This window comes from Symphalangus syndactylus, chromosome 14 (genome assembly GCF_028878055.3).
Source record: "Symphalangus syndactylus isolate Jambi chromosome 14, NHGRI_mSymSyn1-v2.1_pri, whole genome shotgun sequence".
Lineage (NCBI taxonomy): Eukaryota > Metazoa > Chordata > Mammalia > Primates > Hylobatidae > Symphalangus > Symphalangus syndactylus.
In genome coordinates, this window is record NC_072436.2 from 51,554,572 (window position 1) to 51,581,499 (window position 26,928).

The following is a 26,928-nucleotide window of genomic DNA, read 5'->3' on the forward strand; positions in this document are numbered from 1 at the left end:
CTCTTATAGTGGCTGTTTGCATGATATGCCGTTTTCCAACCTCTTACTTTTAAATTATGTGTATCTTTGAGTCTAATGTGTGTCTCCTGTAGCTAGCATATAGTTGAATTTTTTAAAATACTATTTGACAATCTCTGTGTTGGACGAAATTGTTTAATCTATTTGAATTGAATATCATTATTAATATGGTTGGATTTACCTCTACCATTTTGCTTTTTCTTTCTATATATCTCATGTCTTTTTAGTTTTTCTGGTCTTCCTTTATTGCTTTCTTTTGAATTAAGAGGATATGTGTTTGTATACATATATATATATTTTTTTGAGACCTAGTTTTTCTCTGTTGCCCAGGGTGGGGTGGAATGCAGTGGCACGATCTTGGCTTACTGCGACCTTTGCCTCCTGGGTTCAAATGATTCTCCTGCCTCAGCCTTTTGAGTGGCAAGTGGCCAAACCTGGGTTCAGTTATAAGAGGGGACCCTATCCCCTCATAAAAAGGTACACTTTACAATCCTGTCCATCATGTAAGTGCCAATCAAGGGTAAAATTACTCTCCTGTAGCTCTCCTTCCCACAAACGCTTCTCACTCTTCTTCACCTGCTTAAGGTCCTGGTTACAAATGGGAGTGCTTCCCTCAGCCACCTCCCCTTCTGAGTCTGCAGCCACATGGTCTACCAGCTGGCTGCCCAGTGACCCAGCATCTGCGTTGCTGCCATGTGCTGAAAGCTTCCTCCCCTGAGCTTTGCTTTATTAGAACAATTTCCTAAGTTCCATTTCACCAACATCCAGAAGACAGAGATGAACTATCTAAATAAAATAACACCTACCATCTTTTCCTTCAGTTCCTATTGATTGTGACTTAATCTCTTGAGGCAAGTTGATGGGCTTAATATTAAACTGAAATACCAAGAGTTAGCAAAGGAATCAGAGAATTGAGTACAAACAAAATTGTTCACAAGTGGAATTTTTCCAACTCTCCAAAAGGGTTGGTTCAGGGCATGCATGTTTGTTTTCCTTCTTATCTTACACAAGGTAAATACCTTTAGAAAGACTCAGGAAGCCAGACTGTCTGAAGAATGCTGGGTAGGAAAATAATCTGAAACCCTCAGCAAAAGTGGAGGAGGGCCTCTGCTTAACTTCCCCCAAATATGCTGCCCACTGGGATTTCCTTTCAGCCCCACATCAGACGCCACCCTGGCTTTACTTGACCATGGCAAGCCCTTGCCTTGTTGTACTCTTACACAAGGTACATCACCTCCACCTAACAATTCAATGACCCAGATGATAGGGATTGTGGCTTTGTGAGTTCACATCCAACTGGGCCCTGTACCTTCATCCCATCTGATTGCAGGACTCAGCCCAGGGATAATTCTGTGCCCCTGTGAGACAGCCTAGACAGTGACAAGCTAAAGATATTGAAGCCAGTGGGACCTGGGTTTGAAGTCTGACTCTGCCATTTAGTGAAAGACCTTGAGCAAATATTTAATTTCTGTAAGTCTAAGATTTCTCACCCCCTAGGGATAATACTCCCACTACAGCAGAGACTGGCTAGCTGTCTGCCAACTTGGCCTCTCCTTCCAGGCCACACAGGTAGATTGCATTTCCAGCTTCATTTGCAGTCAGACACAGTTATATGACTGTGTTCTAGTAAAAGAAATAGCCTGGTCCATAGAAATTCTCTCTCCTGACCTACTGCCTTCTCTCCCCATCCACTCACTACACTGTTGAGAACTCACTGGCCCTTGAGCCAATCTTGAGCAGAGCCTATAAGGCAGAAGGAACCAGACTCTGAATAACCAGAAATGCCTGCAGTAGACCATGTGAGTGATGGAAATAAAACTCTACTGGGTTAAGTCACTCAGATCTCATGGTTTATGTGGCAGTAACTAGCATTACTCTAATACTACTTAGCAGGACTGTGGGAGTTTAAGTACCCACTACCATGCCTGAAAGAGTACATACTCAGGAAACATAACTATTCCAGGCTTCCAGAAATGGAAACTCAAGGCAAAATATCTATGATGTGACGTTAGTGTGTGTGGATATGTTTGTAACTGTACATACAGCACACTTACTGAGAACTTATATTCATTCTTTTTTTTTTTTTTTGAGATGGGGTCTCACTGTCACTGAGGCTGGAGTGCAGTGGCATGATCTCAGCTCACTGCAACCTCTGCCTCCCAGGCTCAAGCAATCCTCCCACCTCAGCCTCCCAAGTAGAATGGACTACAGGCACATGGCACCACGCCTGGCTAGTTTTTTTTTTTTTTTTTTTTAAATTGAAACAGAGTCTCACTCTGTTGCCCAGGCTGGAGTGCAGTGGCATGATCTTGGCTCACTGCAACCTCCATCTCCTGGGTTCAAGCGATTCTCCTGCCTCAGCCTCCTGGGTAGCTGGGATTGCAGCATGCACCACGAAGCCCAGGTAATTTTTGTATTTTTAGTAGAGACAAGGTTTTGCCATGTTGGCCTGGCTGGTCTCAAACTCCTGACCTCAAGTGATCCACCAGCCTCGGCCTCCCAAAGTGCTGGGATTACAGGCATGAGCCACCATGACCTGGCCCATGGCTACTTTTTTATATTTTTGGTAGAGACAAGATTTCGCCATATTGCACAGCCAACATGTTTAATCATAATAGCAGGCTTATGTGGTAGATGCTATCATTTGCCCCATCTTCCAGATGAGTAAACTGAGGCTCAGAAAAGTTAAGTAAGTTTTCCAAGATCACACAGGTAGTTGTCAACAATAGAGCTGAGCCCCTAACCCAGCTCTTAGCCCTCTAGTGTACTCAAAAGCTAATCACTAATTTGATGCAGAAGAGGGAGAGATTTCAGAGCCCAGTCGCAGCAACCTGCTTAGTACAGGTAGAAGATTGTCCCCAAGTAGAAGAACATTTGCTCATGCTATAATAATAATAATGAAAATCAACAATGAGCACTGAGTACTTAGGAGGTGCTAAGCACTGTCTAAATAAATTATTTACAAGAATCAGCTCATTTGGCCTGGCACGGTGGCTCCTGCTTGTAATTCCAGCACTTTGGGAGGCCAAGGCGGGCAGAGCACTTGAGTTCAGGAGTTCAAGACCAGCCTGGCCATCATGGCGAAAATCTATCTCTACTAAAAATACAAAAATTAGCCGGGAGTGGTGGCATGCACCTGTAATCCTAGCTATTTGGGAGGCTGAGGCACAAGAATTGCTTGAACCTGGGAGGCAGAGGTTGCAGTGAGCTGAGATTGTGCCGATGCACTCCAGCCTGGGTGACAGAGGGAGACTCCATCTCAAACAAACAAACAAATGAACAACAACAACAAAAATCTACGCTGCAAGGTAGTTTCTCTTATTATGCTCATATTAATGGTGAGGAAACTGAGGCATAGAATGATGAAAGTAAGAGGCAAAGGTGGAATGTGAACCCAGTCAGTCTGTTTCTTGGTTGTGTGTGTATGTGTGTTTGGGTTAGGGTGAAGGAGGTTTGTAGTGGAAGAAGGCACAAAGACCCCTCTGCTGTGTCCTCTGCCCTCTGGTCAGACCAGGATGCTTGTCCCTGGAGCATACCCTGTATTGTCCCACTTCCCTATTTTGTGTTATCCTCTTTGTTAGGGACACTCTCTCTTCTATCACCATTGACGGGCATCCTATGGATCCTTGAAGGACCAATTCAAGAACCACCTCTCTCCTTGATTCTCCTGGACACAAACAATCTCTTCCTGTGTTTTCATATAAATTAACTTAAAATTATTTTCTTCATATATAAATTATTATTTTTTACACAATTGACATCCAATGTACCTGCCACCACCTTAAGAAAAAACATTTCCAGTATAGTTGAAGCCCCTTTGTAGCCTTTCTTGTTTGTATCAGTCTTCCCAGGAGTCACTGATCTCCTAAATTTGATGTTTATCCTCACCAAGGTGCTGAACTTATATAAATGTTATCTTGCTATAAAAAGCATCCTGCTTGTTTCACTCAACATCATGATTTTAAGGCTCATCTAACTTCATGCAAATGGTTCATTCATTGTCACTGCTCTATACATTTGATTTCTGTGAATAATATAGTATTTACTCATCTCTTCTCTTGTTAAAGGACATCTGGGTTCTTAATAACCTTTGCTTTAACAAACCACGTGAACACTCTTGTCCTTGTGCCTTCCAGGACTTTGCAAGGCTTTCTCTGGTACCTAGATATTACAAAGAGTAATGTGGCAGTGAAGACTTATGGGACCAAGATCTGATTAACATATAGGCCCAGAAAGGCAAGCCAAGTCTTTGGAGCTGGTACATCTCTTCTAGGGATGTCTGAAGGTTTCAGGAAAAGTAGTTGTGATACTGAAAATTGGGCAGCAATTTATGTCACTCCTATGGGATGACGGGGTAAAAATTACAGACCAGTGTGTGCAGTGGGAGAACCCATGACAAACTCTCAACTATTTCAGTTAGGACCCTAAAGAACTGTAAGAGTAAGAGTGGATAATAAATAAAAACAAGAGAAATAGCAGACAATAGAAACTGACATAAATGAGATGGAGATAATATAGTTATCAGAAACTGACTCTAAAATTTTCTGTGTTAAAGGAGAAAAAAAGATGAAAAGTTTAATCAGAAATCTAGAAATTATAAAATGAACAAATAGAAATTCTATAACTGAAAAATATAATAACCAAAATGAGTAATACAGCTGTGGTCTTAGTAATATAAGATATACAGCCAAATGGAAATTAGTGAACTGGAAGTTAAATCAAAGGAAAATATTCATCATGAACACCAGGCAGTCAAGACAGTGTGGGGGATGCATAGATTGCAGTGAACAGAACTAATATAAAAGTAACTGGAGAAAAATAAAGTATCAATATCAATATTTACAGAAATAATGGCCGGGAATTTTTTAAAGCTGATAAAATATATCAAGCAATAGAGATATGACATCCTATGAACTCCAAGCAGAAAAAAGTAGAAAGTCACACCTAGGCAGATTAGCCATAGAAGTAAAACTTTTGAAAACCAAAGAGCAGAGAAAAATCTTAAAAGCAGCCAGAGAAAAAGCAGGCAAGCAAACAAACAAACAGATTAATGGACAGTAAATATGCCTTGCCCTTTTCTCTGGAGGGAGACATTGTCTGTATCTTCCAAGGCAATTCTCTACACAAACATCCTTGAAAAGACAGGAGAAAGGGAAGTCAGTGTCTCTGCTCCCAAGGTGTGAAGAAATGCAGGAAACCCATAGAGGATTGTCTCCCAAAAGTAGCAATCTTCTTACAGTTTTACAAGTGATAGAAATTGAGGATGGAGAAGGAGGTTGAAAATTTAACCAAGGTCTGACATCCAGGATTAAACCCAGGCATTCTGACTCCAGAGCCTAAGGTCACATACAGATGAGTTGCACAGCAGGAATGGGAGGGAGCAAAAGGTCCACTCTTGTTCCCTGTGCCACACAACTCCTGAAAAATTGTGTATTAACTGCATTGGTATGAATATAATTCTATACATTCTCCTTAAGCTGCTTTCAGAAGGGATCCTCAGTCTATAGGGAGATTCAGAGGAGGTAGAGACTGCCCCCAAACAAGGTGCCTCTGAAAATTCATGTTAAGGCTGGTTCAAGGCCAGTCTTCGTTTTGGAATGGGAGAGGTTCTCTGGGGTGTGACGTTTGGGGCAAGGAGTGGCCAGGGCCTGTACCTCAAAACATCTCTTCCAAGAGCCCAGGGGTAGCCTGTTAAGATACAATTTCTAGAATGAATTATTGAACAATACATTTTTCAATAAATGGAAATAAGAAAAGTGATCACTAGAGGTCAGTTTGGTTCTTGGGAACAGTCCCACTGTTTTTATCTGTCTGAAGACAAAGTGATTGCCCCATGAAGCTGTGAGCTCCTGCCCCAGAGATGTTGAAGAAGAACATGGATAACCCCCACCAGAACTGGGGGGCCCATCTGCTCTGGCCATGGGTTTGGATTTACAAAGTCCTCCAATGTCTCCAAGGTCTCTTCTCCTTCTGATTCTGGGGATAACAGGGAGAAGAGTACCCACTCACCCATGATAAGCTATTGGGCTTTACTCTGGACTGGCTTGGGTGAGAGCACAGCCTATACCTTGTGTAATTCCGTTATCCCAGCCAGGATTGGTGGTTTAAATTATAGGTTTTATTAGTATTCGGATATGGTGAGGCCAACAGATCAGGAGACAACTGCCCTTGAAAAGATTGTTATACTCACAGTTCCCAAGAGGAAGGGGCCCACCATGCCATGCAGAGGGCTAGAGGGGACATGGGGAAGTCCTAGGGTCAGTCGGGAGGCAGAAGTAATGAGAGGAAAACATGGCCAAGAGCCTTTATTGTGGTTTTCATGGGAAGGAGCAAGCCAGCCAGTTTAAGAGGGCTTGACATTGGCTAGTTTAAATAACTTCAGCAAATTCAGGGGCATCGAGGCTGTCCCTAGTTGTCTGGCATCTGGCCCTGGGTGAGAACCTTATAGAGAAGGTGGTTGGGGATATGGGCTCTGGATTGGTTAGTGTGCATTTGAAAGGCACATTCATAAGCAAGGTGCTTGCCATTTCCAGGGATTATCCCTGGGAGAGGCAGTCTCTCCAGGGTCAGCAAGTCCCCAAGATGGCAAAGCATCAAAAATACAGAGTAAAAATAAATGATTAATACACTTTGTATCTGGCAGGCATTCAAATATTGAAAGAATGAATGAATAAGTGTTTGCACCAGTGAGATACTGAGCGGACCTATTTGAAAAGAGAGAGTGGAAGAATGGGCTCTGGATGTGGGACTGCAGAGGACACTTGGAACAGGGGCCGGCAAAAGGGCTCTGAGCTCCAGAGGGGAACAACAAAGAGTAATCCTAAGGATGCAGCTTGAGCTGTGGCCCCCAAAAGATATGTCCACAACCTAATCCATGGAATCTGTGAATGGACCTTCTTTGAGAAAAAGATCTTTACGAAGGTAATTAAGTGAGAGACCTGAAGATGATAACATCCTAGATCAGGCCTGAGCCTAAATCCAATGAGATGGATTTAGGATGGAGCCTAAATCCAATGTCTTTATAAGAGACGTGAAAGGGAGAAGACACAGACACAGACACAGAGAGAAGGCCACGGGAGGGCAAGGCAGAGATTGGAGTGATGCTGCCACGAGTTGAGAGGAGCAACTGGAGCCACCAGAGGTAGACGAGGCAAGGACAGACTCTCCCTTGGTGTTTTCGAGGGCAAGTGTGGCCCTGCCAACACCTTGATTTTGGACTTCTGGGCTCCAGAACTGTAAGAGAATAAATTGCTTTTGTTTTAAGCCACCAAGTCTTGTTTATTTGTTATGATAGTCCTATAAAACTATTAAATAATACAGGATAGTAATATTACAGTGGAAAAAGCAACTAGGCTTTTAAACAAAAGACCCAGGCTTCATCCTAGACATGCTGCCTGTTGCTGTGTGGCCTTGGGCAGGCCACTTGGCCTTTCGGGGCTCTTTTCCTTGGCAGCCCATGAGAAGGCAGGGCTGAATGATCAATGAGACCTCTGCCCACTCCAAGGTTCTAAGAAGTCCCTTTCACAGTTCTATCCTGCCCAGACATGGACCCCTGATATTGCTGAAGGCCACACAGTGACCCTGTGCAATGGGCTGAGGTGTGGCCTCTCCTGTTAAAGTGAGTGCCAACACTAAGTAAGTGAGCATCCTCCATCCAGTGACTGAATCCGGGCCTTGGATTCAAACTTATTAGAAAGGACACTAGGGTAGAGTAACCTTATAAGGCTCCTTTTCATGGGAAACCAGGCCAAAGGCAGCCCAGCTCCATAGGTTGGGAGGCCCAGTTCTCACAGTGTAGAAACTGTCAGTTAGAGTCTCATTTCATCTTTGGATTCACTGGCAGTGGCAGAGCGTTGCTGGACACTGCTGTGAGAAAAAAGAGTGAGGTGATGTCTGGGAAGGCAGAGTCTGTCTCCAGCTCCCCAGCATCACAGACAGGCTTGGCCAAGGAAGAGTTTTTAGCTCACATAGTGTTCCTGAGAAACAGGGGTCTCCTAGGCCTGCCCCACCCTCTTTAACCATCATCCCCCTGGCCTCGTGCCAAGGGTATGGACCCTCCATTGAGGTGGGATTTATTATTACTGGTTTAGCAAAGAGGATTCTAAGGCTCTGTTTGGGGTAGAAACTACCATCTTTGGTCAACTTCCAAATCTTGAGATTGTTTCTGAAGACTGGTGTTAGCAGCTTCTCACACCAACACTGTACTCTGCTCATCAAACCTGATCTGCTCCCTACAAATGCCGAGCACTGGGTCAGTGGCTTGATCCCTGCCCTGCACCTGTGCACTCAGAAAAATACCAGGTAGAACTAGGTTTCCTCATCTCATCTCTGTGTGGCAAGATCTACTGAGGGGTCTTAAAACATCCTCTTCAAGAAATAGTCTTCAGACTTAATACAGAGGCTTACAAACGATAAAATACAAAAACAAATTCTAACTGACATTTTAAAAGGAGGACTTTTAAGTTTGATGAAGCACTTGAGAAGTTAAAAGAAGGAATAGCCAGTGTGATTTAGGTCATGTCATTGGGGTCCCTCCTTGCGTTGAACACACATCTTCTGCCTCATCTCCTCCATAGGATAATCTTGGGAGGTCTTCTAGACTCCTTCTAGTCAAATGCAAACACAGATATTTACAGAGGAGGAGGCTGAGAAAAAAGGCTGAGTGAAACCACCTTTGCAAAGATTATGACAGTAAGACAAATCTAGCATGGATGACTCCATCTTGCTTCTAACACCACAGGCTGGCTGTCTGCACTTCTTGCTACGCATAGGCCAATCTAACCATGGGAGGAATTTAGTTTATAGTTTAACTTGTTGTTGTTGTTATTCTTATTTTGAGATGGAGTCTTGTTCTGTTGCCCAGGCTGGAGTGCAATGGCACAATCTCAGCTCACTGCAACCTCCACCTCCTGGGTTCAAGCGATTCTCATGCCTCAGCCTCCCAAGTAGCTGGGATTACAGGTGCGTGCCACCACGCCCAGCTAATTTTTGTATTTTTTAGTGGAGGCAGGGTTTTGCCATGTTGGCCAGGCGGGTCTCAAACTCTTGATGTCAGGTGATCCTCCTGCTTCGGCCTCCCAGAGTGCTGGGATTACAGGCATGAGCCACCGCGCCAGGCCCATAGTTTAACTTTGAAGCAAGGATAATAGTTTCTCATTAAAACTAACCTCCTTCTTGCCATGAGATTAGGATTATATGAGGGGCATGAATTCTGCTAAAATGTCAATGTCATTTCTGTAATTTCTTATTGCTCAGGAGTCATGTGGCCAGAGGTCTCAAGATTTGTGACTTCCCCAATTGCTCCTACAGATAACGACACTACTGTAGAACCTCAGATTGAAATGCTTTTCAGACTTTTGCATTCTGGCAATTGACTGATCCCATCCAGACCCATGACTCATGACTCAGCTGTGTCCCCCACCCAGAGGCTGACTCAGAGCGTGAGGACCCTTTTCCACACCCGTATGACTTCATCCTCAACCAACCAGCAATACCCACTCCCTAGCCCCCTGCCCACCAAAGATTTTATCCATAAAATCTTTAGACTCTGAGTCTTTGAGGAGACTGATTTGAGTAATAACTCTGATCCTTCCACTTGGCTTGCTCTGCCTTAAACTCTTTCTCTACTGCCATGTCCCTGTTTCAGTGAATTATTTTGTCTGTGTAGTGGGCAAGAAGAACCCATCAGGCAATTACATGAGCTTTGTGGCTTCTTAAGAGAATCTGGGGTTGCTGTGCTTTAACTTAATGCTGTCAGCAATAAAGAAACAGCCCTAGAGTCCCTTTGGTACACGTTGTGTTATGCAAGCCATCTGAATGTAATCAGAGCCAATGGTTATTGATTGTTCACTGTGTCCCCCCATGACAAGATGCTCTCATATGGACCATCTTCTTAGGCCTCACAAAGTCTATGTGAATAAGTTACTATTATTACCATACCAACACCATTTTACCATAGAGGAAACCGAGGCACAGGAATGGGAAGTGACCTGTCCAAGGTCACCCAGCTAAAAGTAGAGGAGTCAGGATCTGGAGCCATCCAGCCTATCCCAATCCCATCCCTCAATCCTCAATAATAACAAGATAGTTAGGCCATGCTAAGCCAATGCCAAAGATGGTGAATTTTAAAAATATGTCCTATTATTAAAAAAACATATACCCAATCCTCCCACCCCCCAAGACTTTCCAATAGGATAGGAAAATAATGTGTCAGTGTGAGTGGAAAAAACAGTGTTTCCTCTGCTCTCATACCTAATGCCTGTGGGGTTTTCCCCCAAGCAAGCATCAGTTCTGCAGCAGATATCAGCTGGTGCCCTCCAGTTCAATTCTGATACCATCTACCTGGAGATGGCGTCAGATCCCACAGGTTCAGGGCTCAGTCTCCAAGACTGTGCCCCACTTCCAACACCAGTCACAAGCCCCAGGTTATTTTACCTGTGCTTCTGGCCAACAGGCTATGAATTGGGGCTCCCATGACCACCTCCTGAAGTTTGACTAATTTGCTAGAGTGGCTCATAGAACTCAGGGAAACACATTTACTAGTTTATTATAAAAGGTATTACAAAGGATACAGATGAAAAAATACCACCATCCAGCAACCTCCATGTGTCCAGCCATCTAAAAGTTATCTAAAACCCTGTCCTTTTGGGTTTTTATGGAAGCTTAGGGTTACATAGTGTCCTCCTTAAATAATGAGATTCAGAAAATATGATTAAATACAGAGTTTATTCTATTTGAGCTCAAAGCTTGAGAATAGCCACCTGGAAATGCCAACTCCAAGCTAATGGAATCAGCATTCTGAAGTGGAGAGGTCTGAGGGTTGTTGATATCGGCAAAGTTGCAGGAAGTTAAATAGGATTTTAACATTGTCCATACAAGGTTAGTGCATAGTTACAACAACTGGACTGGTTATGGGCTATGTTCTTTTTCGGGATGGGTATTTAACATCCCACATTGAGGATGTAATAGTCATGGGGTCTTCTGCGTCATCTGGTCTAAGTTGTGTGCAAGACAATAAAGGAAGAAGTTAATCTCTAACAAAGGTCAGTAATTAAGAGCGGAGGGGTCTTATCTCTGGTGCCATTCAGTCTTTTTTAGTCATTTTACAGAACAAAAAATAAGGAAGGGAGTTCATCCATAATTGGAGAAGCCGAAGTGGCAGCTTCATGTAACACAACTGAGGCCACACAGTCACATTTCTCTCAAGGCTCAAATCATTTAAAGTTCTAGTAGCCTTAAGTTTGAATTGTTTAATTTCACAATAGGCATGACTGATTAAAACATTGGCCATTGTTGACCAACTCAACTTTCAGTGCCTCTTCTCCCTGGAGATTGGGGTTGGGCTGAAAGTCCAAATCCTCTAGTCCTGCCTTGGTCTTCCTGGTGACCAGCCCCATCCCAAAGCCACCTAGGGGCTGCCAGCCTCTGCCAATCATCAGCATACAAAGAAACACTGAACATTTTGAAATTTTCAAGAATTTCAGAACTTGTATGTCAAGAAATATGGACAAAGACCAAATATATATTTCACAGTATCACACAATGCTACTTTATTTTTATAAAGCTAAATATCTAGTGAATATAGAGCAAGAGAAATATCTTTAAATATTGTTCATGGAAAGAAATTTGATATTTGTTCAACATAATCCCTGGATGGCCTAATCAGATCCAGCTTTCTTTCACCATTGAATCCTAAAAAAAGAAAAGAAAAATGCACCGCTCAGGTCAAATCACTCTCAGAATCAAGACAAAGCCCATGGGCAGGTTATTATGTAACATATTTTACAATTAGACCTCAGTTTGATATGTCATAAGTGCCCAGGTTGCTTTCCCCACAATCAGTACTTACAAGATTTGTTTTTGCTCTATCTAATTAGGCCATTAGGTTGGTGTAAGCACTATGGCCTCAGGGAACATCTTTGCCTTGTGTTTGCTGGGTAGTGCCATTTCCCAGCAGTGGGACAGCTTTCTCAAGACACCTTGGACTGCTGGGACCCTGACCGCTGACCCCTGCTGGCAGCATCCATAGGACAGCGGCCTCATGTCCTTGGGACCACATCCTCATGAGAAACAGAGGAGGCCTGGAGCTGCCCTTGAGCATTCACTGCCTCTTCCACAGCCTGAAGGCCAAGGAATCGCTCCAAATTAAAACTCTGGGTCTCAGAGCACCACTGGAAGGGGGAAACAGACTTGCCTGGCTGTACTTAGAAATGCTCTCACTGTAAGGAGCCTGGTAGCTTCCAGAACTCCTTGGTGCACCGCCCAAGCATGACAGGGTGATGTTTCCTTATCAACGGGGCCAGTTGAGAAGTCACGGAGGGCCCAGCTGGGCTGCAATGAGCCTGCATCCCCATCACAGTGACAGCTGGAGACCACATGCCTCCGAAGAGCTGCGCATGGAAGTGAAGGCTGCAATATTGCCCAGACAGCCTACATCTGCTAGGCTGGGGTAGGGGTCTCTGTGGTCCTGTGTGCAGGAAAAGGGAAGGGGCAGAGTTCTTGGGGGTTATGCAGGGTCCTCATTTCTTGAACAATGGTCCTCCCCGTGGCTGCCTCTTACTCTCTCCAGTCAGACACATAAAATTTGCTTGAAAGAGAAAAACGGTGATGAAGCTGACCTTGGACTACCTACTGGGCCTCATCTTCAATGTTTCTTCCATTCCTGGGCTGAAAAAAAAAAGGAGCAACTTACGGATACTGAGACACAACTTTCTGCAGCCTGTATCTTGATTCAGCTCTTCTCTCTGTTGAACCCTAAGGCCTCATTCTTCTAACTGGGACTTCACTCCTCTCCATGGGGACTCACCTGGGAAGCCCTCGCCCTGTGCTAGTGCTAGTCTGTAGGTCCTCTGGGACAGTGCTCCAGGAACCTTGCTGCTCCTAGGACCCCAACACTGTCACCCATCATTCCCACCCTTTAGCCTTTGCTTATGTGGTGGGAGGTTCCACAAACCATCCAGCACAGGACTGCCCAGTCTGGAGACGTCAAGGAGATGGACTGTTTCTCAAAGCACTTTCCAGGAAAAGAGTAGGTCATGCAGACCCATGGGAGTGAGAGAGTGGTGGGAAGCAGCTCCATGGTCCATATGTTTGGGAAACAAATGATTAAGCCAAGAGACACAGGTTGTGTTCTGCAGGACTTCTTACAGCCTGTGATGGGCCAGTGTGTATTGTGAGTCTTCGCGAATGTCGGGTGCAGTGTTTGCCAATCTTAGCTGACTTTTGCAGAATACCTTTTAGTGCCAGTGATTCACAGAATGCAGTTTCTGGGGGCATGGATCTAGTCTGATTTGCTCATTTTTCTATGCAAATACTGAGAATCTCAAGGGTGGAGCACAGCTAGTGAATGGCTGATCAAAATCTAAAAGATAACTCTTCTGACTCTGTGACCTTTGCAAGAATCTCTGTCACCCAGGAAGGAGTAGAGGATGGTGCCTAAGCTCCTCCTGCCATGTGTTTTTGAGGCCACGAATCCTAGTCCCTAATGCTATAAAACATGGGCTCAGATTCTGGTCTACCTTGTGTCTGTCTGTCAGCAGAACTCCCTTATGCCTACTCTGGTGCTCTCAGCCTCTCTCCTGTTGGACCCTTGCCTTTGCAAGCTTGTAGGAGGAGATTTTGACTTGGAGTGATTCCCAGTGAAGGATGAGAGAGTCCCCACAATTATCCACCAGTTTACCAAGGGGTCCTGGCTCTGCTGTTTGCAGTCACTCCATGATTGGGATGGCTACAGTGAATCGAGGTTAGAAAGCAAAGGTGAGAAAACATGCTATACCCTGAAAAGGAAAAAGGGTCGTCCCCAGGTCGCAGTGTGATCCTGCAACATAAAAACATAAGCCATTATGCAACCATGTTGCATTTCAAGTTCTTCAAAAATGTCTATAGAAACAGTTTTCAAAATGGGTGGTCCCAGACCAGTGGCACCAACAGCTTCTGGGAACTTGTAAGAAATACAAACTCTTTGCCCCAATCTAGACCCACCAGATCTTTGGGGGTGGGGCCAAGCAATCTGAATTTTAGCCAGGTGACTCTGATGCATGGCCACATTTGAGAACCACCGGTGTTTGGGGTTTGTGCTCTGGCAGTACCTCTGCTGGCGTCTGTACAATGGCATGCGGGCCCCTGAGCGAGAGAAAGCAAGGCCTCAGGAGCAGCTGGCTCCAGGTGACTCATCTCTGGGGCTGGAGGTGAAATCTGAACAGCCAGAGGCATCGCCCTATGGTTCCTCTCTGCCCCAGGGAAACCTGAACTTAATTGCTCAGCCACAAAGGATTCTTAGGGTCCTTTGGAGACCAGCTCTGCCCAGAAGTGGTCTGGAGGGGCTGCAGGTGGCTGGCTCCAAGGACTTCCCCATCCTTCTCGGGTAGGGCTTTCTTTGGGGGTTGCAGTCTCCAAGGCTCTTGTGTACCTTCTTGGTGAAGTCCACTGCAGCAGTCCCTGAACCCTGCAAGGATATGAGGCACAGGTTAATTCAACAGGAACCACATCATGACCTTGCAGTTGTCTTGCGGTGATCCTGCCCTCCCTGGATTCCTTCTAAGGTAGTCAGAAGTCTGGTGCAAAAGAGGAGGTGGAGAGCACGGCAAATGGTGGGATCACCGCCGTGATCTTCTCTAGCAAGCTCCTGCTCAAGAAGGCAAGCTTGTTGTCTTGGCTGAGTTACCATCTGTGTCCAAGTACGTTAAGTTTGCTTGCTCCTCCCAACAGTGCCAGCTTTGAAATGGGCACATTGCAAAGCTTAGGAAACTTTTAAAGGATTAGCTATTTTGGCTTCTTCAGCTTGTTCATTGCCTGTGAATCTGGTGTAAGAATGGAATCAGACTGGACTTGGAGGCTTGCGGTTAGCAGGGGGTCGGACAAACTGCTGCTGGTGCCCAGGACGGCCAACCAGTTTTTCAGGCACTTGGGGCCCTGGGATTTTCAGAGCTAAAACTAGGAAAGTCCTGGACAAACTGGGATAGCTGGTCACGCTACCTGGGTAGGGTGTTCAAAATAAATTTTCTCTCTGCTATTTGTTTATTTATTTTTGCTACCATGAAACAAAACTTTGATTACCATTAAAAAGGTTCAGCTGGTAATTTCTAAATTAAAAAATAAAAACAAAAGAAGAAACCCCTGAGAAATGGACAATGGGCAGGTAGGGTAATGGGAAGCAGAAGATACCGCCAGGGCAAGTTTCGTGTCAGGAGAAAGAGACAGGCGAAGTGAAAAAAAAGTACAAAACCAAGGCTCAACTTAGGGATGAAAGGAGCAGAAGAGGAGAGGGATGGAAGCAGGCTGGGTCATGGGGTCTCTCTCCGGGCCCTTCAAACCACCTCATGGGGTTTCAGTGGAGGAAACTGAGGCCCAGTGAGGTCAAAGGACCAGCAGTTCTGCTCAACACTACCTGCCAAGGTGGAGACTGAGATTTGAGGAGAGAATGACAGCAAGCCCCAAGGTGACAGCATGCTTTTACCATGATTCAATGAACTGTGAGGGGCATTAACTATGGTGGAAGAATAAAAGCACGTACTCGCTGCAGAATTCTCTTCATCCGTCTGTTGGCAAGCTTGGCAGCCAGGTGCATTAGAGGATGCACTGGAGGAAACTGCAACAGAGAAGCGCAGAGAGGGTCAGACAGGGGGACATCCACAGAGGGGTATTTTGAGAGCCCAGGACTATGCGCATTCCTTTCTACTCACTTCCCTTACAAATGGGTTTAATTTTCAGAGTAAAATCCATTTTCGAGTTGAAGCCTGAAATTTTATGTTTTCAATAAAGAGCCGCTTGCCTTGAGAACAGGTTTCAATTCTAACACAGCCCTTAAAAATATTCCCTTAGGATAAATCGGACTTTTCTCTGCATTAACCCTCAGCACTGTGTGCTCCTGGAGCGGAGCACCTTCTCCTAGAAGCAGCTCCACATGCATTCTTTCTCCCTCCCCAGGGGTGAGCTCCTCATCCAAGGGAAAAGGTGGAGGGCAGCCCCCTTAACCCTCCCCAGGCACTTCTGGTTTACTAATCTTGTCTGCGACTGCCGTGCATACCCAGGTGTACACACCTGTCCTCATCTAGTCCTCATGAATCCTCCCTGTGTGCTTTGCTTTAGAGTAAAACTTGATTCGTGTTACAGAGAGTTTTTTTGCTTTCCATTGTTCTTTTTCCTTTCCTGGTGCCCTTGTTGGTCTTGATAATGTTCGCCTCCTTGGCCGGGTGCAGTGCGAGGCCAAGCACTTTGAGAGGCCAAGGTGGGTGGATCACCTGAGGTGAGGAGTTTGAGACCAGCCTGGCCAACATGGTGAAACCCTGTCTTTACTAAAAATACAAAATTTGCCAGGCGTGGTGGCGTGTGCTTGTAGTCCCAGCTACTTGGGAGGCTAAGGCAAGAGATCATGGCTTGAAGCCAGGAGGTGGAGGTTGCAGTGAGCCAAGATCACACCATTGCACTCCAGCCTGGGCAACAAGAGTGAAACTCTGTCTCAAAAAAAAAAAAAAAATCTCCCTCCTTACCTGAGCCCCATTCCTACATCTATAATACTGATTGATTCTTAGGGGAAACATTTTTTTCCTGGTTATTTGCTTTTTTAAGGATCCTCTTAAGACTCAGAGAGCCTTGAATATATAAATAAGAGACTTTCTAGTGGTAGAGTTTTACTTGCTATGACTGGGTACCTGAATTAAAAGTTATATTCTGGCTGGGCATGGTGGCTCATGCCTGTAATCCCAGCACTTTGGGAGGCCAAGGCAGGCGGATCGCCTGAGGTCAGGAGTTTGAGACCAGCCTGGCCAACATGGTGAAACCCCATGTCTACTAAAAATACAAACATTATCCAGGCATGGTGGCGCATGCCTGCAATCCCAGCTACTTGGGAGGCTGAGACAGGAGAATTGCTCGAACCCCAGAGGCGGAGGTTGCAGTAAGCTGAGATTGCACCACTGCACTCCAGCCTGGGCGACAGAGCAAGACTCTGTCTCAAATATATATATATATATTCTATGGCCTCTCCAATATTCCTCAAATCATACCCCATAGAAATTCACCTACACAAGCTGCTCTCAAGGGTAACTCAAGTCTGTAGGAAGAAAGTTAGAGGTGATGGTTACTATTCGCATTGCACATACACATGGCGACAGCCATGGAAGATGTTCATCTATGGATCACCACTGGGGGATGGTACCATACACATCACAAAGCACAAATTTAAAAACAGATGGTAATAAAAAACAATATAAAGAGAACACAGTGTTTACCAGGCTCTTCCTGCACCTCTGTTTAAGTGCATAATAAAGTTATTTCCTACTTATTTTTCCTTTTCTATAATTTATTCTTTAACTTCTCAGATCAGTTGGCCACCAACCACCCCCACCCCAGAGGGACAAAGAGAATCCCTGTAGCCCCAAGGAAAAGCCCCTGGGAAGCTACTACCCAGAGGATGTCCGGAAGCCCCAGCTTTTCTACTTGTTTGCACATATTAAGAAGGGATGGATGACAGGCAGAGGAGAGCCACTTTTACAGACAGATGATTATGATAAAATACTGACCCCAGTTTTAACTGGATGTGTTGCCTCCTGAGTTCTGGAGTAGTGAAACAAAAACTAAGTAAGAAAAGAAAGTGATATTAGTATCGAGTGTCACTTGCTCTAAACATGGAAGCTGCATGCACTTGTACTGGGCTGGGCGGTACTCACCCTTTTGTATATGTCTTGATTATCCTGGAAAGAGAATTGTGAGGGTAAGTTGGGTGAAATTTTACAGGGGCAGGTAACGGATAACGTTTTCTGTATAAGGTACACCATGGACCTTACTGGATTTACCTGAATATTATGATAAATTGGCAATCTAAAAAGAAATTATTACACAAATTTAATGAGACTATAGTTGATGCAGGATCTTATAATAAAGAAAATTGCCAGCGATACATCATCATGTGAAAATATAATCTCATTTCAACTTTTCAGTTTGCAGGGGTTGGGGAGGAGAGACCTACTCTCTGATGCAAATAACCATCTGACTACAGGTGGAATAAACTATTACAGTTTTTAATTTGCTGCAGAGTGTATCCTAGTATTCAGTTTTTATAGTTTATATTGACCAAGCTTCTTTTTCTCCAAAAGCTTTCTACATGAATTTTTGCTCTCCTTGCAGAAAGTCCAGTTTTCCATTTCTAAATCCTTGCCAGTGAACACATCTCAGCGCTCACTTGTGTAGATGATGGCTGCATGTGCACTTATCTGACTCAAGGAGATGCTGAGAAGAAGGCTTCTTACAAAACCATAGCGTAAGTGTTCGTGTCCGTGTTTTAGAAAGTCACTAGAGATGATTACTGTGAATAATCATTTAAATCTTCTGTTCTGGCTAGTACTGATCATTCACATCTCACTCATGCTTAAAGATTTTTGAATCAGCTGAAACCTCAATCAAGACAAAAATTAAAGTTGTTAATAATACTTCTAATTGTGTTGCTGTGAATACAATTACATCTTTCTGCAAACTTTGTGGAGAATTTCTTCAGTGGAAGAGAGCAATACCTATGCATCCTCTCTCTCTCTCTCTCTACCATGTACATGTGTGGATGCACAAACATGGGCACACACACACAGACACACACTATAATCCACCAACATTACCAGTAGTGGAGGCTCTGTGGAAATTAACTCTATTTTATTTCCTTATAATCACCATTTTTAACCAGCAGAAAGTACTTGCTATTTTTACAGCTCCTGGTCTTCTTGTCAGCATCTGTTCACAACAGTGTGTGTGTGTATGTGTGTGTTTATGGATGCTTATTGGGCAAACAATTGTTTTTTGTACCACATTCATTGGCTGTATACTGTTATGTTTACTTTTCAGGTCAAAAATTGATGAGGAATGTGAAGATGCTTTTCCTGGTGCTAATTACCCTGCTCAACGTTTCATATGCCCCTTACTTTACTTTTTTTTCTTTTCTTTTCTTTTCTTTTTTTGGAGACAGGGTCTCGCTCTGTCACCCAGGCTGGAGTGCAGTGGTATAATATTGGCTCACTGCAGCCTCCACCTCACAGGTTCAAGCAATTCTCCTGCCTCAGCCTCCTGAGTAGCTGGGATTACAGGCACATGCCACCACACTTGGCTAACTTTTGTATTTTTAGTAGAGACGGGCTTTTACCATGTTGCCCAGGCTGGTCTCGAACTCCTGACCTCAAGTGATCTGCCCGCCTCAGCCTCCCAAAGTTCTGGGATTACAGGCGTGAGCCACCACGCCCAGCCTACTTGTTTCTTTTTAGAGAAAAAATTATTTCAAAGTTTACTGATCTATGTTGTTTATTATTCATTTTCCCAACTAGAATACAAATGCCATGAGAGCAGGTGCTCAGTTTGTTTTACTACCGCATCCCTAGCACCCGGCCTGTGGCATGCTCTCAATAAATATATCTTTTGAATGAGTGAATGGTAGAGCTCTGTTCACAAGAACTTATTGCAGTTTTCTGAATTGAAACATCTTCTAATCCCATGTGGTGACCAGAAACATGAAACATGAAGAGTTTTGTGGATGTCATCATTTGCAGAATGTGACTGCTTTCTGAATTGCCTTGAGTTAAAGGTCCCCTAGAGTCACAGACTTGGCCTATTCTGGAAACTAGAACAGGAGTGAACTTAGAGCTCCAGCAACACATCCAGACTTTGGGCAGTTGAGGAAACCAAAGCCCCACGAGACGAAGTGTCATGCCAAAAATCACATTTCAGGGAAGCAACAAGCCAGGAAGAGCCAGTTTTTCTATTAATACCTTTAAATATTGGCAGTTTTATTCACTGAGTGACCCCTTGCTCTTCTGCAGTTGGAAACAATGAGTGGGATAGGCTTGGAAAAATGGAGAAGGCAGAAGGAAATTCGTTCCTAGTGGGCCCTTGCTCTTGGGGATCCTCATAACTCAATTTAATACTGCAGGTTGTGCATGGGACAGCCACATTTCCACTGCCTCTGCTGGTGCAGAGGACAGCCCCACAGTCTTCACCTGAGGGATAGGGAAAGCCCTTTTGTGCAACATGTGGAGGAAGTAACAAAGGGATGAAGAACTCTGAGTTTTCAGCCTGAATTTTTGCTCCAGGACCAAGGCTGTAAAGATTATTCCTGAAAATGAGAGCTAACCATTGCCTTCAAATATATGCATAGTAAACTGAAAATAAGAAGAAATGGGCGAGATATATTCATGAAATTTGAGAAACTGATGTTTGAGTCTCGAAGAATGAGAATTAGTTGCATCAAGAGGCAATGGCAACAACTAGCACTTAAGTGCTGTCGTTTGCCACGTTCTGGATGCTGTTGAAAGCACTTCACAAATGTGAAGCATTTAATCCTACAACAGCATTCTGGGGTACTATGAAAATTACCCCTATACTACAGATGACAAAACTGAGGCACAGAGCAACTAAGAAACTACCAAGTTTAAACAGAGCTGGACTTCGAAACCAGGTATTTTTGTTTTAGAGTCTGGACTGTTAACTGCAGCCAGTGAAGGAGGCAAAGTCATTTCTAACTAAGGAAAAGACTGTGCAAGGACATCAAGGGCCTGGTGTATTTGGGGAATACTGATAGATTCATTGGTAGATTCACTGTGGCTGGAGCATAGTGTGCTGTGGGTTGGGGGAGGTGAGGGATAAAGAGATGTGGCTCAAGGTGAAAATGTAGAGGCTATCCTAGGCATCATGGGCTATCCTACCACCCTTTTGTACTTTCAAGTAAATCAACTTACTTTATATTCATTGAAATATTTGTGTGGTTACTACAGTTACTGTAAAGTTTTTTGTTTTCGTTTTGGTGAGACGGAGTCTTGCTCTGTCACACAGGTGGGAGTGTGGTGGCATGATCTCGGCTCACTGCAACCTCTGCCTCCCCGGTTCAAGCAATTCTCCTGAGTAGCTGGGATTACAGGCATGTGCCACCTCGCCCAGCTAATTTTTGTATTTTTAGTAGAGACAGGGTTTCACCTTGTTGGCCAGGCTGGACTCAAACTCCTGGCCTCAAGTGATCTGCCCACCTTGGCCTCCCAAAGTGCTGGGATTACAGGTATGAGCCACCACGTCCAACTAGTTACTGTAAAGTCTTTTAAATGATAACTATTGTTTTGGAGAACTGCTATATCATGGTATATCAATTTATAATATATGCAATATAACATAACATATAATTAGCTTAACTATACATAATTATAATAATTGTAAGAATATACATGAACTCACCATATTTTATAGTAATTTATATTTAAGATATTTGCTTGATTTTTTCTAAAATTATATTCTCAAACATACATATGCATGCACAGTTACACATACATACAGCATTCTCCTGTAGGTAGCAAGAGTGTGTTTGTTGCATATATATATATACACATTTTTTTACCTTAGATTGGTGAGAAAGAGGTGCCCACTGACTCAGACAATATGCCAGTTGCTAAAAAATAAAATGAAGAAAATAAATCAAAAGGATGAGGGGAATGAAGAGAGATTGATTAATGGGTAATCAAATACAATTAGATAGAAGAAACAAGGCCTGGTGTTTGATAATTCAGTAGAGTGACTATAGTAAACCATAATCTATTGGATATCTCAAAAAAGCTAATAGAGAATAATTCAAATGCTCCCAGCATAAAGAAAATGTAAATATTTAAGGTAAATGTTTAATATCCATCAATATTCCATTTCCCCCAACTTGGTTGTAACACACTATATGAAAGTATCAGAATATCACATGTACCCTGAAAGTATGTACATCTATTATGCATTTAAAATTTAAACAATGAATCAAAGATAAGCTTAAATTCTTCAGTCAGCAGAATTTTATTACAACAGATTTAAAATTCTAAAATTGTCCTATTTCTGAACCTCACATTATCTTCTCACACAGTGGCAGTGAATTTCAATACAACCCTCAGGATGCCTTAAATGAGGCCATGAAAAATGGCAACAGTGACTTTCTGCTGCAGCCAAAAATCTAATCTCAAAATAGTTTTAAGTGAACATTATACACATGATGTATTCAAGGTCCAGACTAAATAAAAATCTCACATTACTGAATAATTGGGTACCTCAAGCTGCACAATATCCAAGCCATCTGGAGGATCAGCTAAAGACTGAGGAAATCCTATTGTGAGAAATCATAAAATTATTAATTAGAGAAAAGAGGTCATAGCATTTACTTCAAAGTCTTTACCATGAAAAACAGACAGAGATTCTATTAGAATAATAAACCACCAAAGAACCATACAAAAGAGGTCAGTGGGAAAGTAAGATTTGATCTGATGTTGTTAAAAGGATTTACAAAGAAAATACACTTCTACTTGCCACTAGCAAATCTGAGATTTATACAAAGATTAATTTAAAATAGCATGGTTGTTAATTTACCATGAGTGTTCAGTACAACTGTTAGCAAGTCGGCAAAGAGGAGGAAAAAAATTCCAATGTAACAACTTAGTTTTTATTTTGATAGAATTCATGAGGATGGCATATCAGAAAATTGTGTCAACAAAGGATGGACATCAGAATCACCTTTGAATTTTGAAGACACATGGATACCCATCTCTCTGCTGCTACACACTCTCTAGGGATGGGCTCTGGGGAAGGCTGCTGGCATGCAGCTGGACCATATCAACCTTTTGTCTAACTTCAATGAACTCCTCTTCTCATTTGCTTGTGATAGAACACTTGATGGGATAGCTATAGTGCAGTTGAAAGAATCAATTGGATAGGTCAAAACTAACAAGATGAAATTAGATGGATAAATATAAAACCTGGCACTTAGATTTTTAACTTGTGGAACAGGGAATGTATGGCTCAAGAGCAGTTTATGTTTAAAAACAAGACAAAAGAAAATTGTGTGGTATTTTGTTCCCTGCGTTCTCTCTGAGCCAAGATAAAGTGAAGGTAATGTTATGTTATATTCAAATAACAGTGCCTAAACCTTAAAAGGAAATAGTCTGACTTGAAATGATAAGATACAAGGTAAAGGCATTGAGCATAGTTTTCTCTGGAAACAGGAAAATTAGGAAGTATATGTTAACTGCTTTCAACTATTTTGAGAACTGCAATAAGTAAGAGATATTAGTCTTATCCTGTGTTTCCCCCAAATAACAGAATAAAGGCTGATGGTTAGAAAGTTTCATGCGATCACACTTAAGCTTAGAGTAAAGAAGTTTTTGATTATTGGAATCATTCAATAATGCAAAGTAATGCAAACCAATCCTATAAGGATTTATGGAAAGGTTCTTTGCTAATAAAACGTAAAGACCTACCCTCAGGAAACATAAAGTTAAATAGGAAAAAATAGGGAGGTGAGTATAAACATATAGAAAGATAAATAAAAGGTAATAACAGATTTACAAAAGTGTAATATAAACAGGACTCTACTGGAGCAAAGAGGCAGAACCTGGCTGTCATAGCTGGCAGTGAGTTGGGGTCACTGAAGTAGTTAAATAGAATCGGGAAGCTACAGAAGGGATCCCTGCACCCTGTGAGAGGTTAAACCAGATGACCTTCACAGTCCTTTGCAAGGCCCAGTTTTGTGATTACATTGTAGGACATGACAAACAAACATACTGTTTGAAATATGTTTTCTCTGTCAATATATTTCCAAAGATTTTCTACTCCCCTAAGTCAAAATTCTAGTGGAAAAATCTAAAATGGTATGTGTTTCCAACCGTAGTTTGTTCTGCCACCGCCTACTTCCCTGCATCCTATGAAGATGGTGGTAACAGATTCCAACCACAGACCCTCACTCCACCCCTGTTCCCTAGAAGCTAGTTCGCAGAGTTGGTGAGGCGATGCCCGCGCCCGGTCAGCCCCTCGGACAGCTCTAGCGGCTTCCAGTACACTCTGGAACCCTGCCTCTCTAAAACCCAACGGAAAGGCTTGGAAAAGATGCCTTTTTCCAGTGTGCGCTCCTCCCGCGCCCGTCTGGAACTGCCCATCAATTCCCACTCTTTGGGGCTGTAAGCTCAGTTTTACCAACTCTGTCCTTGTCTCTTCAGAATCCGGGGAGCAGAAATGGCTACAAGTGGGATCTTCCCCTAACTCACACCAGGAAGTGCCTCTTCCTTCAGTTTTAGCAACACATGTTCAGGACATCCCTAGGGCACGAGCAGCTTAAAGACAGTCCCACAGGGAAAAGTCTCCTTTGGTAAAAGGCTGCAGCATCTTGCTCTGTCGATCCTCTCCTAAAGGTTCAAAACAAATTGCAGCCAGAAATCAAGAAGGTAGCAATGAGGGCTGGCGGGGGAGAATAAAGCTTGACTCCCTCCAGAATTGCCCTGGGGGAACAAAGTCTGTCTCAGATATCCTCAGAGTTCAGACCAGATGGAGTCTGATGAAGCTCCCCTTACCTGTGGAGGGAATCTGTAGCATGCAGAAGCAGTAGATGGCCAAGATGAGAGGGAACTGGGGACGAAGATGTTTCATTGTGAGAGTCTGGTTTTTCCTTGCTGGCCACAGACAGGTGCTGCTAGGACAGGAGCTGCGCATTTCCCCAAGGTCCACAGGCAGAGGCAACCCTCTGTCCTGCATCTGATCAGCCCAGCGAAGAAAGTTCCTTTATTTGCAGCGCCCCAGAGCCCACTGGCTGATCACCAATCAGCTTTGCACAGGAGGACTCTGGCTTTCTCATAAATGCCATGCTGAGCCCTTATTTGTAGAATAATATCTTTCTGGAGTAGGCATTGTAGAGAGCCATCTTTTAGAACCCAGCAATGAAAATAAAAGGTGGAGAGTCCTGATTGTTATTCTATAATGATCTGAGAAATATTTCTGAATCAAGAATGGCTTTTTCTCTTTTTAATAAAAAAAGGACACAAATCTATAAATTATTGCGTGATAAAGTCTTGTTTCCTATGAAGCTGTTTATTTTCCACCTCTAACAAAGGATGTTGTGTCATCTTGGTGCATTTAAGAAGCACAAAATTTGGAGTCTTGGGTATGATATTTTTAAAAATCTAAAGTTCAATTGGGGCTCTGTTTGTTTTTTAGATCATGGCTGGAAATTAGCCTCTTTAAGGTCTTTCCAGATTCATTTTAAGGAACAAGTTAAATATTTCAAATTGTCAGTATTCAGGAAAACATGACAATGTTTAATAATAATAAATAACTTCATCTACTGAGCTTCTACATGTTGGGATCTGTTTTAGGCATTTCACATAGGTTATTTCATGTAATTCTCACAGAAAATCTATTAGGAATGTGTTATTACCCTAATTTTATGAATGAGGAAACGGAGGCTAGGAAAGATGAAGAAACTTGTCCAAGATCGTCCAGCTATCAAGGATCAGAGAAGAAATTTGGACTCAAAGCTACCTGAGCCCAGTCATTTCTGTAAGAATATGGAATTTTAATTGATAAGTAATTTTTTAAACATGCTTCCTTGGATTAGATATCAGATAGAAAGAAGAAGGAGAAAGACTGAAGTCTTCTGTTTCTTGCAAAAAGGGCAACATACATAGCATACATGAAACAAATATCTTTTGTTTTTTATTATGCATATCTTTAATTTTTTTTTTTTTGAGACGGAGTCTCACTCTGTCACTCAGACTAGAGTGCAGTGGTGCGATCTTGGCTCACTGCAACCTCTGCCTCCCAAGTTTAAGCGATTCTCCTGCCTCAGCCTCCTGAGTAGCGGGGATTACAGGCGCCCACCACCACGCCCAGCTAATTTTTGTATTTTTAGTAGAGACTCGGTTTCACCATGCTGGTCAGGCTGGTCTCAAACTCCTGACCTTGTGATCTGCCCACCTCAGCCTTCCAAAGTGCTGGGATTACAGGCGTGAGCCACCCGCCCAGCCGCCTATCTTTAATTTTTGCTCTTTTAGTGATTAGGTGGTTACTAATAACTGCTGGATGTTTACACATGGATCAAACATGTTAATACTTTACCTAAGTCATAATATATAATTGTTTTAATGAATGAGCTTTTAAAGAATAATTTTGAGTGGGAGTTGCTCAGAAGGAGCTGTTTATTTTTGACTTAAAATGTAGCATTTTGCCAAAAAATTTTCAATTCATAACAGAGCGATAATTATAAACTACTTTATAGCCATAGTATTTTGCCTACTTCTTTGAGCCGGTAAGAAATAGAGATTTCTATTTATTACAGTATTTACCACTTTGGTTCTAGGAGACTAACCCAAGGTCTTTAAATACCAGGCAGAGATTATGCCATTTACGTTAACATCCACCCACTGCCTAACAGCAAGTCTTTACAGAATGAAAGGAAAAAACATGAATAAATGCTTTTTCAACTTAAACCACTTATCTACATGGTATTAAACACAGTTACTTATGCTCATTTTAGATACACAACACACATATAATAGCAAATGGCTGTGGTATTTTTAATAAGTGTCAATCAGCAAGTACTTTTTCAACATCCACTCTGTCTACCAGTGAACTGATGTTTATGCATAAGCATCAAGTAAACCTCTGTGATAGCTCTGATTTATATCAACTCTATGTTTCTTCTGCATATTTTGCCTACACTATTTTTCAGATATTCAGGAGAAAAACATAAAAATATTATTTTAAATAACTTAGGTATGGAAAAAGATTTTAGAAGTCCATGCTGTTACTATTCAACAACATGGTTATGAACTAATTTGTGTTTTCCTCACAATTCATATGTTGAAGCCCTAGACCCCAATGTGACTGTATTTGGAAACAGGGCTTTTAAGGAGGTAATTAAGGCTAAGTGAGGACATTACGATGGGCCCCTAATCCAACAGTGCTGGTGTCATTATAAGAAAAGGAAGGGATGCCAGAAATATTTTTCTCTCTGCATGCATGCACAGAAAAAAGGTTGTGTGAGATTGTCTGCAAGCGAAGTAGAGAGCCTCACCAGGAACCACCTTGCTGGCACCTCGATTTTGGACTTGCATCCTCCAGAGCTGTGAGAAAATACATCTCTGTTGTTTAAACTAC

General features: G+C 42.8%; 1 protein-coding gene across 1 annotated transcript; it reads right to left on the reverse strand.

Annotated features, from left to right (window-relative positions):
• Positions 1 to 11,560: 11,560 nt before the first annotated feature.
• Positions 11,561 to 24,530, reverse strand: NMS (neuromedin S). The gene is made up of 10 exons (XM_063616801.1): positions 24,348 to 24,530; positions 22,059 to 22,114; positions 21,374 to 21,424; positions 17,685 to 17,708; positions 17,538 to 17,591; positions 15,530 to 15,604; positions 14,426 to 14,461; positions 13,793 to 13,834; positions 12,636 to 12,684; positions 11,561 to 11,709 (listed from the first exon to the last, which is right to left on the reverse strand). The coding sequence occupies exons 1-9, from the start codon at positions 24,526 to 24,528 to the stop codon at positions 12,646 to 12,648; spliced, it is 558 nt and encodes a 185-aa protein (XP_063472871.1). The 5' UTR covers positions 24,529 to 24,530; the 3' UTR covers positions 11,561 to 11,709; positions 12,636 to 12,645.
• Between the last annotated feature and the right edge of the window lie 2,398 nt (positions 24,531 to 26,928).

Bases quoted from the DNA above. Each gene is read 5' to 3' on its own strand.
- NMS (XM_063616801.1), bottom strand. From the start codon at position 24,528: ATGCAGGACAGAGGGTTGCCTCTGCCTGTGGACCTTGGGGAAATGCGC. The intron at 17,709-21,373 runs GTAAAAAAATGT...TTCTCTTTCCAG, and splicing joins CTCTTTCTCACCAATCTAAG to GATAATCAAGACATATACAA. The intron at 12,685-13,792 runs GTATAGCATGTT...TTTTTTTTTCAG, and splicing joins GACCCTTTTTCCTTTTCAGG to CCCAGGAATGGAAGAAACAT.